The sequence below is a fragment of the Pelobates fuscus genome, chromosome 3 (assembly GCF_036172605.1).
Source record: "Pelobates fuscus isolate aPelFus1 chromosome 3, aPelFus1.pri, whole genome shotgun sequence".
Taxonomy (NCBI): domain Eukaryota; kingdom Metazoa; phylum Chordata; class Amphibia; order Anura; family Pelobatidae; genus Pelobates; species Pelobates fuscus.
Genome location: NC_086319.1, coordinates 363511984 through 363524730, shown reverse-complemented (window position 1 = coordinate 363524730; position 12747 = coordinate 363511984). Strand labels below are relative to the sequence as shown.

The 12747-nt window shown below is 39.0% G+C and overlaps 1 protein-coding gene across 2 annotated transcripts in view; it reads right to left on the bottom strand.

The window, feature by feature from the left end:
- Positions 1–12249, bottom strand: part of LOC134601407 (synaptotagmin-5-like) — a 64528-nt gene extending 52279 nt beyond the window's left edge. The window contains exon 1 of one of the 2 annotated variants that reach the window (XM_063445888.1): positions 12106–12249. In XM_063445888.1, coding sequence (XP_063301958.1) covers positions 12106–12183 — 78 coding nt within the window. In that variant the 5' untranslated portion in view covers positions 12184–12249. The remainder of the gene's footprint in view (positions 1–12105) is intronic. The other variant, XM_063445887.1, reaches the window with a different exon arrangement.
- Positions 12250–12747: the final 498 nt, after the last annotated feature.

Sequence of the window (12747 nt, the reverse complement as noted above, 5' to 3'; positions counted from 1 at the left end):
ATGCTATCTGATATCTGCTCAGAAAAGATTATTTCTAGGAATCCGTTTCACTACCCGAGATGAATCTGTCCAGCTATATGTGAAGGGGATGTCTATCCGAGGTCTGAGCCTGAACAATCATGAGTTTACGATGCACTATTCGTAACTAAACAAATTCAATTGGAAAGTGGCTGCAATTCACATAACATCTATAGATGCTATCTTAACGAGGCATCCCTTAATGCCAAACATCATATTACTATATACAAAAAGATACACATCTTCGTTAATAATTCAAATCTCTTTAATATACAAAATAAATCAAACAAAAATACAACAACTCTATAACAACCAGTGACAGAGACTATAAAATATGCTCTAAATCAAACCGGCATAAAAGCTCACATGCATATTACCTCAAAGGGCTGGACACGTGTACAGAACAAAACCCCAACGTTTCGGCACAGCTTCTAGTGCCTTTCTCAAGGAATAACCTTGATGTTTTACTATGCACTATGTCATCCACTACAAACCTGGTACATTATGCCCAGTAGAACCCGAGTGTGCCTCAGAGGTCTCTGCTTTGACAATGAAACTTTCAAAAACATTCATCTTGAAGAACCACTGTAGTAGACTAGAATGGTGATGTTGGATAAAGGGATTCCCCTTTAATATGCTACCATAGCATGGTAAAGTATTCCAACAAATGCCAATAGTTGAAGTGAGGAACTAATTTCAGACATCAGTATTCTCAGGATCCTTGGTTGACTCTTTCAATAATACACTGTCCTTCCAACATTGTTGCTCTTCAGCCCTACGATTATCACCTTGTGAATTTGTATAAGGATAGACAACTGGGCAGTATCACTTACTTAAACTATCAAGGCATGCCAGATGTCTTCGTACTCTCAGAGTACTCAAACAAATATGGAAATGGGCTCAAAAGAATTTTAAATAATTCTAGCTATCTTCCTAGCAAACAGAAGTCATTGACAGAGTTTATGAGGCAGAATCCCTTGTATGATTCAGTAAGGTGGTTTGATTCCAAGATGTATTGCAAACTGGTCAACAGAATGACTATTCCTGCAGTAGATCTGATGACCAACAACTCCAACAAACAAATGTATTGCTTTTACTCTCAGCGTTTGCAATGTCCAAGTTCATCTTGTATTTCATTATTTATGTTATACTTCTGATACATTTATATTTCCAGTCACCGGAATCAGGCTTATGTCTCATTACTTACTGCTGGCGTTTCAATAATACTGTCTCAGAGGTCTTCCTAACACACAACTCCACTCAACTACATCTGAAGACGTAAACAGAGCAGTACAGTCTAACTACTTACTGCCGACACATGTAGAAAACCATTTCTCAACAGATGACAGGGCTGGAGAAAGAATGTGTACTAAATAATCTCAAGGACTCCATTTCGGCTCTTACAGGAGTTAGGTGGGCTTTGGATCCTATTCTCAGACGCTTCTTTAAGGCAGGTATCATGCTTAGACCACCTTTTAAGATGTTTTCCTAGCTTTGGGACCATCAAGTGTTGTTACAAGCTAATGTGAGTCTCTGGAAGAGGCTTCTGAGTTGCTGTTGGGATTGATTGCATTGAGTTGAGACAGGTGCACTGGCGGAACTACCGCAGTCGCTGGGGTTGCAGCTGCAACCAGGCCCATCACTCCAGGGGTCCTGGCTTACTGGCCTATAGTTGCCTGACTCCTCCCTATTACCTTTCTTGTGAATGGGCACAATATTCGCCAACTTCCAATCTTCTGGGACTACTCCTGTTATCAATGATTGGTTAAATAAATCTGTTAATGGTTTTGCTAGTACACCACTAAGCTATTTTAATAGCTTTGGGTGTATTCCATCAGTTCCCATTGACTTATTTGTCTTTACTTTTGACAGTTGAAATAGAACCTCTTCCTCTGTAAACGCACGTGTAATAAATGACTCATTTATTTCTTTTTCTTAACTGAGGTCCCTTTCCTTCATTTTCATCTGCTGCTGCCCAGTCTGCCTTCGTCAAACTCGTTTTCCTGGCACTATAGTATTAATAGGTTCCCCCCACCATAATTGTACTGTCTTTCTGTCTGGCTCCAACTAAAAAGAATCTCAGTAGCATTTGCTTGATTTGTCCTGGTGTCTAAGGATCTGTATTGATCACAACATGGTTTTCCTGGCTACATTCCATTTTAGATTTGACATTCTGTTCCTTTTGTGAATTTAATGCATGCGTTTTAGAACCTAATAATGAGACATGGGACAGAAGTCTTGTTGGATGGTAGTGGAAGAGCTACCCATTGTTAAAGGACCACTTAAGCTTAATGAAGTGGTCTGGGTGCAAGGTCCATCTAGGTTTAACCCTGCCTGTTGTAAACATAGCAGTTTCAGAGAAACTGCTATGTTTACAAATGGGTTAATCCAGCCTCTAGTGGCTGTCTCATTGACAGCCGCTAGAGGCGCTTCCGCGCTTCTCACTGATTTTCACAGTCAGAAGACGCCAGTGGCCATAGGAAAGCATTGAGAATGCTTTCCTATGGACTGACTGAATGCGCGCGTGGCTCTTGCCGCGCATGCGCATTCAGCCGATGACGACCGAAGGAGGAGGAGAGTCCCCAGCGCCGAGGGAGCCCGGCGCTGGAGAAAGGTAAGAATTTAACCCCTTCGTCCCCCTAGAGCCCGGCGGGAGGGGGGGCCGTGAGGGTAGGGGGGACCTTTTAATACTACAGTACCAGGAAAACAAGTTTGACGAAGGCAGACTGGGCAGCAGCCATCACCAAAAAATAGAAACCAACACATCTGGACAGGGGGTTATTAATGTACTTGGAGAATATATCTCAATATAACTTACATTGTATGAGTCAGAGAAATAATATAAAGATTCCAATACACCAACTAAATTTGACAGATATTGAGACAAAACGGACCAATTAATATAAATCATATAAGATATCCTGGGGTTGTCTATGTTTTAATAATGAATGGCTCCATTGTGTAACATGCATTGGCTGTTTGCTAAGGTGCCCTAAAATGAGACACAGGCCTAATAAAGAACACTGTCAAAATAAGGACATTATCATTTCCTATTTTTTTCCTCAAGATTTTCAGGGTTAAGCACCAAAACAAATTTAACTTCACAAAGCAGTTTGGGTGTATAGATCATGCCCCTGAAGTCTCATTGTTCAATTCTGCCATTTAGGAGTTAAAACACTTTTGTTTTAGTTTAAGCAGCCCAAGCCACACCTCCCCTGTCTGTGATTCATACAGCCCGCATGAAAAATTGTTCCAATTCCAAATCAGATATTAACTTACTTTATAAGTTTTCATCTCCTGCTCTGTAAATTACACTTTAATCACACACAGAAGGCTCCCGTAGGGTCTATAAACCAATTAACAGAGCAAGAGATACATTTTAAATGAAAAGAGAATGTGCAATAAAGTAAGTTTAAACATTAGTTCTCTTTACAGGAAGTATTTAGGAAGGCTGTGTAAGTCACCTGCAGAGGAGGCGAGGCTAGAGCTGCATAAGCAAAGTGATTTAATTCCTAAATGGCAGAGAATTGAGCAGTGAGATTTCAGGGGCATGATCTATACAGTAAAACTGCTTCATTAAACTAAAGATGTTTCAGTGCTTATAGTGTCCCTTTGAAGTCAAAATAGCCTAGATGGAAAAATTATCCAAATCAGCTACGCTTTTAGTTAGGCTACTCTAGCCTTACATTTTAAATTTACTTTAGTAAATAGCCCTAGTTATTTAAGCTAATGGCAGGTAATACAGACAAACAACAACCCAAGTTTGACAATCTGATACATGTGCCATTGAATACAGTTTTATATAACCATATGAAGAGAAAAAAAAGAAACACTAGAAAAGGAGGAGGAGGGGATGGACTCTGTGTCCAGAGAATCGTTGCAACCAGGAAGCCATTGTGACTTAATATTGGAAATCATTGTGATAGGAATTAGCAAGCTCTAGGCCTTAAATCTTATGGCAGGACCCATGGACTTTGGCAGTTAAGTCATCCATCAAATTTGTGTCCCTAAATTTACTAAGAATTAAAACGTCCAGAGAACCAAAGTTTTGCCAGGTCCCAATGTGCCACCAGTATAGTATAGTATATAACAGTGTTGTGCTCACGTTGATGTACACTGTATAGTACACATCCAGCTTATATCTGAGCTTATTGAGATTAACACGAAAATCACTGTATGTGCGTAAAAAATGTAAAGACAAATATTATCTCTAATACATAAAGAAATTAATGATCAAATGGCCACATAAAATCCCTTCATAAGTGTGCTTTTCCTAAAATGTATGTTGTTACTGGGATAATTCTTATAGACATGTACCACAAATGTCCCAAATGTGACAAAGCACAAGGTGGGTCAGCTGAAATGAGTAGATCCCTGGTTTCATCGTCACTGTCATAAAACCCTCTCAATACCACATACATGGTAAACACTTACAAAATTCACAGTGGAAATGTAATTGTGTGTGAGGATATCAAAAATCCTGTGGCTAAGATCATTTGAGACTTTCAGATCTTGACAGACAAGCAAGCAAACACTGGTCAACCAACTCAACATCGTGGTGGTAGACAAGGAATGGAAGACTGCAGTGGTGGTGGATGTGGCAATACCCAGGGACCATAACATCAGGAATAAGGAACATGGGAAGTTGAACAAATTCCAAGGACTAAAAGAGGAGCAAGAAAGGATGTGGAAAGTGAAGGCATTAGTAGTAATACTACTTGTGATAGAAGCACTCAGAGCTGTAACCCACAAGTAAGGAGAGTGGCTCAAGCAGATTCCAGGTGGGACAATTGAGATATCTGTCCAGAAGTGTGCCGTTCTAGGAACAGCTAAGACACTGTGTAGAACCCTAAAAATATCAGACCTCTAGTAGAGAACCCGAGAATGAGGAATACACAAAAATACCATTCGGAGGAGTGAAACAGACAATTTAAATTTTTTTCTATGAGTGATATAGAATATATCTTTCTAAAGAAAGATTTGGAAGGATGGATTGATAAGCCCATTTCATGGATTGGTAGAATCCACTGTATCAAAATTAATATCTTGCCTAGAATATTATTTTTATTTCAGGCATTGCCTCTCAAAATTCCCAAGAGTGATTTAGATGGCCTTCAGAAAACTATAGATACATTTATCTGGCAAAATAAGCATCATAGATTAGCCAGGAATCTTCTATATAGACCCAGAAACAAAGGAGGCGTAGGCCTTCCAAATCTGCTTATTATGCGGCCCGATTGTCTCAAGTTGTGGTGTGGCACACTAATCCATTAGATCATCGTTGGGTCGAGATTGAATCATATTTCATGATGTCAGATTTACCATCATGTTGTTTGTGGCTGGACAAACCACCTAGAATAGCCTCGGGAACATCGTGCCCCTCAATTTTAAATTCATTACATATCTGGGATAAATTTAAAATGATGTATACTCTCGCCAATAATCCCTCTCCTCTTACCCCAGTTCTACGGAATAGGCAGTTAACTCCGGGCATGAGACCGCATGATTTGAAAAATTTAGAAAAAGGCCAGGCATTCTTAGATGCCAACATCTATGGCCAGGTGGGAAGATGGTCTCTTTTGAAGACTTAAATTCAAAGACATGTCTGATGGTCAGAGATTGTTTTCAATATATTCAGCTTAGACATTTTGCTCAGACTTAGGCTATAAGGAGCGCAGCGCAGAATATACCTTCATTTTTTGAAAAATTGTGTATTTCAGGAAGATGTAAGAAAGGTCTAATTTCAACTTTATTCTTTTATCTAAGTCAGGAACCATCAATGTGTCACAATGGGAATCAGATTTAGGTGAAGCCCCAGAGATGGGAGTGTGGACGGATATCTAGTAAACAGCGTCTAAAATATCAGTTTGCGTGCTCTCACAGGAGCAAATTAGTAATTTTCAGAAACTAGTAAAAGATCTTATAGAGGCTGTTTTTCAAAGATCAATTTAATTCCCGATTTGAATATTCTTAAACTCTAGACCTATAGAGGGGATTCCCAAGCATTCACAAAAACTACTATATTCCATTACATTAGCAGCCCGTAGAGTTATTGCAGCTGGATGGTTGAAAACAGACATTCCCCCAATAAGTAAAGTCATTTTAAAAATTATAATTTACTCATGGATGAACTCATTTAAAAAAATCAGACATTCAATCCCATCCTTTATGAAAATTTGGGATCCATGGCGAAAGATTACCACCAATAAAAATAGATAAGAAAAACACACTGTAGCTTTCAGGGGAATTACACAAAAAGGCCTAAATATTTTCTTCCCTTTGTTTGTTTGTTCGTTCTTTACTTTGTCACTTTTCTCTCTTAGAGATTACGTTTTTTTTTGTCTATACTTGAAAATTTTTGGGGGAAATCCATTTTTGCTAAATGTTATAAAGCTATTTTATATGTACTGCATAATGAATGCATTTTGCTTATGCCTACAATATATAATATTTGTCTGGTTTTGACTTTCTCACAAAAATAAAGAATAAAAAAAACATATATAGAATATACGGTATGTGGGCACACTAAATAATAGAGGGAAATTATAGTTGAATAAATGCATGGTAAAAAATGTCAATCGCTTTGTTACTTTGTCCTTATGGGGTTAAGAGACACATGTCCAGTTACATTACATGTCTCCCGTCTCTACTGTGACACGAATAGAACTGCTATGCAGCTGCTGCTCTGAACCGGTGCTAAGACGAGAGCTGTCAGCTGGTCTTCTGCTAGCCATTACAAGGTGGAAACATGTTAATGACAGTATATTACTTACAGGTTTAAGTAGCAAATCCATTTAGCAGCTAATAATGTAATGCTGCCAAGTATATTTAGCACATTAACGCAGCTGACAGTGTCAAATTATATATGAAAATGATATATTTAAAAAGCACTCCATCACACCAAGCCATCCAATTAAACATATACAGAACATTTCATTCAAAATAAAACAGTCAACCCTTACATTGTTTTTCTTTTGCAATAAATTTGCTAAATCTGATTTGTGTCCAGTGTTATCCACTTTAAATTGGGACTGGCTGAGACTTCTCAGGCAATCCTAAGTATCTTTATTCACGTGGCGGAATTGTGAACATGTGCTAGGTGCATTTATACATCACACATATATCCCATGACCTCACCACCCAACATTTCAAATGGGCAAAGAGGAACACTTTAATCTTAGGGGTGTGAGGGACGAGACAGGGGCTGGACTGTTCTGAGACATTTTAGGTGACTTAATTTATGCAACTCAAATATAATTTATAACAAGAACAATGTATCTTATTTACACAGCCAGATTTCTAAACACATGTATTGTAGTTTAAAGACACATTGCTGTGAAGGTCTCTTATACACACAGACATATCTACTATATGGAGCTCCTAGAAAAGAGGCATAGAGGGATTTGGGCCCAAAATAGGGACTGTCCCTTCAAAATAGGGACACTTTGGAGGTATGCTTTACTACTGCTGGAAATTAGTGGTAAAGCTTCCGCGGCAATGACAGGTAGACAAAGCTGGTTTAGGTATTAGGGTATTTATCTATGGTGATCCTGTCAAAGGAAATCTATATCTCTTCTGTCACAAACCCTACAACAGGGGTCCTCAAACTATGGCCCGCCAGGGTCCGGAACCCGGCCCAAGTTCTTAGGTCCACCCGATGGGCCCTATATCTTAAGGGGCCCAGTCAGCGCTGCGGCCGTGCAATAGCGCGACCGGGCCCCTTTAAAAAAAAAAAAAATCGCAGCTGCAAGTACTGCTGGGAGGAAGTGATGGCCGGTGGTCACTTCCTCCCAGTTCCCTCCACGCGGGAGGGAAGAGAGCCAGGCCGAGGGGGTCACGCCGACTCCCATCAGCCACAGCCACCCTCCTGCAAAAAAAAGGTAAGCAAAATTAGCAATGTGTGTATGTATGTCAGTATGTGTGTATGTATTCATGTCTGTCTGTGTGTATGTATCTCTATGTATGTCCGTATATATGTATGTATGTGTCTGTCTGTTTATGTATGTATGTCCTTATGCGTGTGTGTGTGTGTGTGTGTGTGTGTGTAGTGTGCATAGAAATTCATTCATATTTTTTATAGTCCGGCCCCCAACAGTGTCTGACGGACCGTGAACTGGCCCCCTGTTTAAAAAGTTTGAGGACCCCTGCTCTACAACATAGATTCCTCATATAGAGCAGTGCATCATATCCCAGCACTGATTATCCTGAGGTCACACAGAGATCTTACTGGCAGAAGTATAGATAAATTATAGGAAGAGAGGAAGGGTAACAAAATGTCCTAATGTAATCTCCCCAGTCTCATGTCTACCACGGTTCTGTGCTGTGGGCACCATACCAGACGTGCCTAAGACTATCCCATTACCTGCACTCATGGTCAGAGATTTCCTTGAAATAATCATTGCTTTTATAAGGCTCCTCACTCAATATAAGCCAAACAGAAGTATGTCGACTAAATATAAGTTCTAAGAATATTGAGGTTTTATATTCACCAACAAAAGTGAGGTAGACCTGCAAAACTGTTAAGTGTTACAGAAACCATATCCTTATGAAAGATTCCGATCTTCTATTAAACCGACTGACCGTTTAGAATTCAGATTTCAACATTGAACATTAGCTCTATCTCCATTGGTGATTACCATTACAGGCTACTCATATACAATGTAGTAATGGGTTTCTCTCTCTATATAGTGAAAACATACTACAGTGCATCAACTCTATATCTCAAGTCAGACTTTTGGAAAAGTCCACACAGTAATTCCAAAAAATGTTTTCACAATACTCCCAGAATCCTAAGCTCAATATGCAAATGAGAACAAACCGGCATTACGTTTCGGACTCCACCAGGCCTTTTTTCAGACACCCTTAGCAATCGAGCACTGTTTTATTTACAGCTTATTAAACCAAAGCAAGAGTCGTGATCCAAAAAGAACAATCACCAGAAACCAGCCGTGGCTGTACCGTTTGGACCCACTGCGGGTCATGGCTTTAATGCTGTTCTAGAAGTTGAAGTATTTTTATCAGAATTTAGCTACGTATTAAAAAAAATTGTGGTGACAGCCAAACATGACAATTTTTTATACCCTGCCCCAATCAACCACCAAAAGCCTCTCTTACGGTAAACACTGCTACCACGACCAATGGCGGTGAGGAAATTCACAGCGGATACTTTGTGTCTCGGAGCTTATATAGTATTTGAACTATCTGGCAGCAAGGCAGATGCCAATCAGACAGTATTTGTTTTAAACTGCAGATAAGCAAACTAGCCAATTAAAAGTTCACTTTGATTCCTGAGCCTCTTCGCTCTCTTTGCATCTTTCCATTACATCAGATGAACTCTTATACCGTTTACATACGTATATGTATTAAGTATAAAGCTTATTTATATTAAGACACTGCTAACCCTTGAATCATTTATTTTTGCTTTGAAGGCTTTTTACAATTTCCTAGTGTCTTATTATGAATACCAAGTGATATATAAAAGTTTCTGGCATTGCTTCCAGTAATCCCTATGTAATAGGCTGCCACTAACAGGGTTATATAATAAAAAGCAAATACAAAAGAATTTATACAACTCCGAAGTGAAGTAGAAACTAAGAATGGGATAGCACACAAGATATAGAGGATACAACCTGGGAGATCTAGAGATATAAAATCACAAATAGTGAAGTATGTAAAGTAAGGTGACTAGATCCAGGAGGTAGAGAACAAAAATCACTGGTATTCCGCCCTTATCTCCCCTCTAGGGTATGTTAGAGGTGATGAAATCCTTCTTGCATGATAAAGGGTTATATAATAAAGTCCAAAAGTAATTAATTAAATCCGAATAGCAAACTTGAGACTATATTTAATAAGCTAGGACTATAGTAGAGAACGAGAATTTTAGATCACCTATTGTAATCGAAATTGTGTCAATTAGATTTAATGGGACACTACAGGCACCTAGACCACTTTAGCTCATTGAAATGGTCTGGGTGCTGAGTCCCTTTTGCACTTAGTGCTGCAGTGTTAAACACTGTAATTCCAGAGAAACTACAGTGTTTACATTGCAGCTCTAAGTCTGCCTTCAGTGGCTGTCTACCAGACAGCCACGGGGGGAATTTCCTGGATCGAAGAGGACCTTTGCTCTGGTAAATGACGCTGGACGTCCTCACGCTCTGCCTGAGGAAAGCATTGATTCGCAGGACGTTGGAGGGGGTGGAGCGTTGACCTAGCGCCAAGGCACATCGTCTCTGGGACCAGGTAAGTAAAGTGTTTTTAACCCTTTATTCACCTTGGTGGTGGGGCAGGAGGGAGGCAAAGGGAGCGATAGTGCCAGGAATACAGCTTTGTATTCCTGGCATTATAGAATCCCTTTAATTTATTTATAACCCTGTTGGTGTAAATTTTAAACATTTGCATAAAAAAATGGCTAGTAGGTTTGATGTTGCATTCATTAGCAATACCTGTGTGTTGGCAATTTCATGGTTTGTAAAAAAAAAAAAAAAGTCTACTTGTTTCCCTGTATTGTTCATATTTAATGTACAAGAATAGGGATCAGGTCTTGTTTCCAGAATAAAAATGTTATATACGGTACTCAAAGGTGAGAAAACAAAAAGGTAGCTCATTCTAGTGTTTGCCAATCATGAAATAACTCTTAACGCTGAGAACAATGTGAGTAAATAAAGTGGAATGCTATATTAATGGTTACATTTACTTAAACCACATATCTGGAATGATGGAAAACCTCAAACGGTACAGTATGTATACACACAATGAGCAAGTATTATCATTTCCACAGTATTACATACACTATTAGCTGATTTAAGGTTCTAACAGATGTGTGTATTACAAAGTGTCTCCTGTGCGTTTATATTCAGGGTTTTAGGATTAGTTCCTGATGTGGGCTCAAATTGCTTACCTGATCTCTCATGAACCCACAAGATTAGTGGATGAAGGAAATGCTTGGTGAGATCCTACAAGGTAGGTTATGAACTATTAAACAGCAACAAAAGATAAAATGTTTAGGATTTGTAATAAATCTAGCCTACCCCCAATTCGAATTTAAATTGTAACCCTAAACCTCTTAAATCAATAAATCTTACCTCAGCTCCACAAACCTAATCTAAAGAAAAGTAATATGTCCGAATGCTCCAGGAACCCTAATTGTCAGAGATACCATAACTTTTCTTGCCTTGAAGGACCTAACCAAGTCATTGTTTTCAGCCTCTGTTCATTGGGTTTTTGAGAGTTCAGATAATCGATCTCTAGGAGAAACCAACTTGAGGACAACACCAGCAAGGTCAACCAAGTCTTCAAATCAGAACCTTAATAACATCGATAACATTGGGATATACCTTAAAAATAATGTAAGTTAAACGCGCCGTTCATGGTAGGTATAGAATGTCCATTAGTTTAATATATTCTGTGTACTAATGGCAAAATTGCAACAGACCTTTCTAATTTCACAAACTGAGAACTTTTGCCTTGATATTAAGCTAACGAACACAGACTGGATTCCATACTGGATTCCATACCAAGTCAATCCATCACATACATTGTAAGCTTTCCTTTATGAAGTCAGTTTTGACATTGAATCTTCCTTTTTGCATTTTGATTAATAATGTCAAGTACCTTCTTTGTGATATGCCATGGAGTATGGCAGAAAACCGAAAGATATCCAACAACAGACAATACATGTTACAAGCACATTCTAGTTTTGCTGGTTTTGGAGGTTATAATTGACATTCATAATAATTACGAGAGGACGAGAGTGTTACAGGGAACTGTTTGCGTTTAAAATTAGACAAACAGAAAAGAGGAAAATGGTACGCCAGGGAAAACATTCATAATCAGGTAACTTAAGGTAAAAAAAAATCTGAATAATTAATTTCTTCAATATGGGAATCACCTTACGGAGGGAGGGAGAGGAAGGGTCATCTTTCCAGCAGTATAGTAGATTGTATTTTGAAAGATTTTAAGAGAAGAGGGGAACACCCATTAAAGGTTGTCAGAGTTTAATGATGTGCACTAGAATGTACAGAACCTGGATTGTCTGGGGACAGAGTAACAGCTTAAAGTAACACAAACAGCAGTCGTTGATAGGTATACCTTACCGGCCCAGACTCCCCCATGAGTAGCTACTACCACTGTCAGGGTTCCAGAATCCATTGCTGGTTCACCAAACATCCGAGGTTCAGTGAAGCTAAGTGTACAGAGGGAACATTACAAGCAAGTGCAGAAGTGTATGCAGAGGAGATGGTGGAAAGGTATGCATGCACATGGCAATGGAACCGGTCTGATAAGCAGAGGGGGGGTAGAGTGCGGGCAGGATTTTACAACAGCCTGTGTCAACATCTCTTGGCTTGTTTGCTCTCTGCGTTTGATGTGGAGGGAGGCATTTCACCAACTGTGGGAAAAAAAATTGAGGTAAAGCTTTATATCATAGCCTAAGGACCTGGCAAACATGCCAAATTAAGAAATACAGTTACTATGAAAAAACAACAACAAACAAACAGAAGCTCCCTAAATTGTCGTTGCTGACAAAACTTTAAAAGAGAAGAAAGAAAAACTGAGCTAAGGAATCGGTTTTACTACTTTTACATTTGTCAGTGTTCCAGAATTACCAATTTAGTTAATACTAGGATACAAGTGCATAACAGGGAAAACACAAAAGGGAAATTGGGATTTGATCAAGGAATAAAAGATTTATGCCAAACCCACAGAGAAAACTTTTTTTTTTCAGTTTAAAGG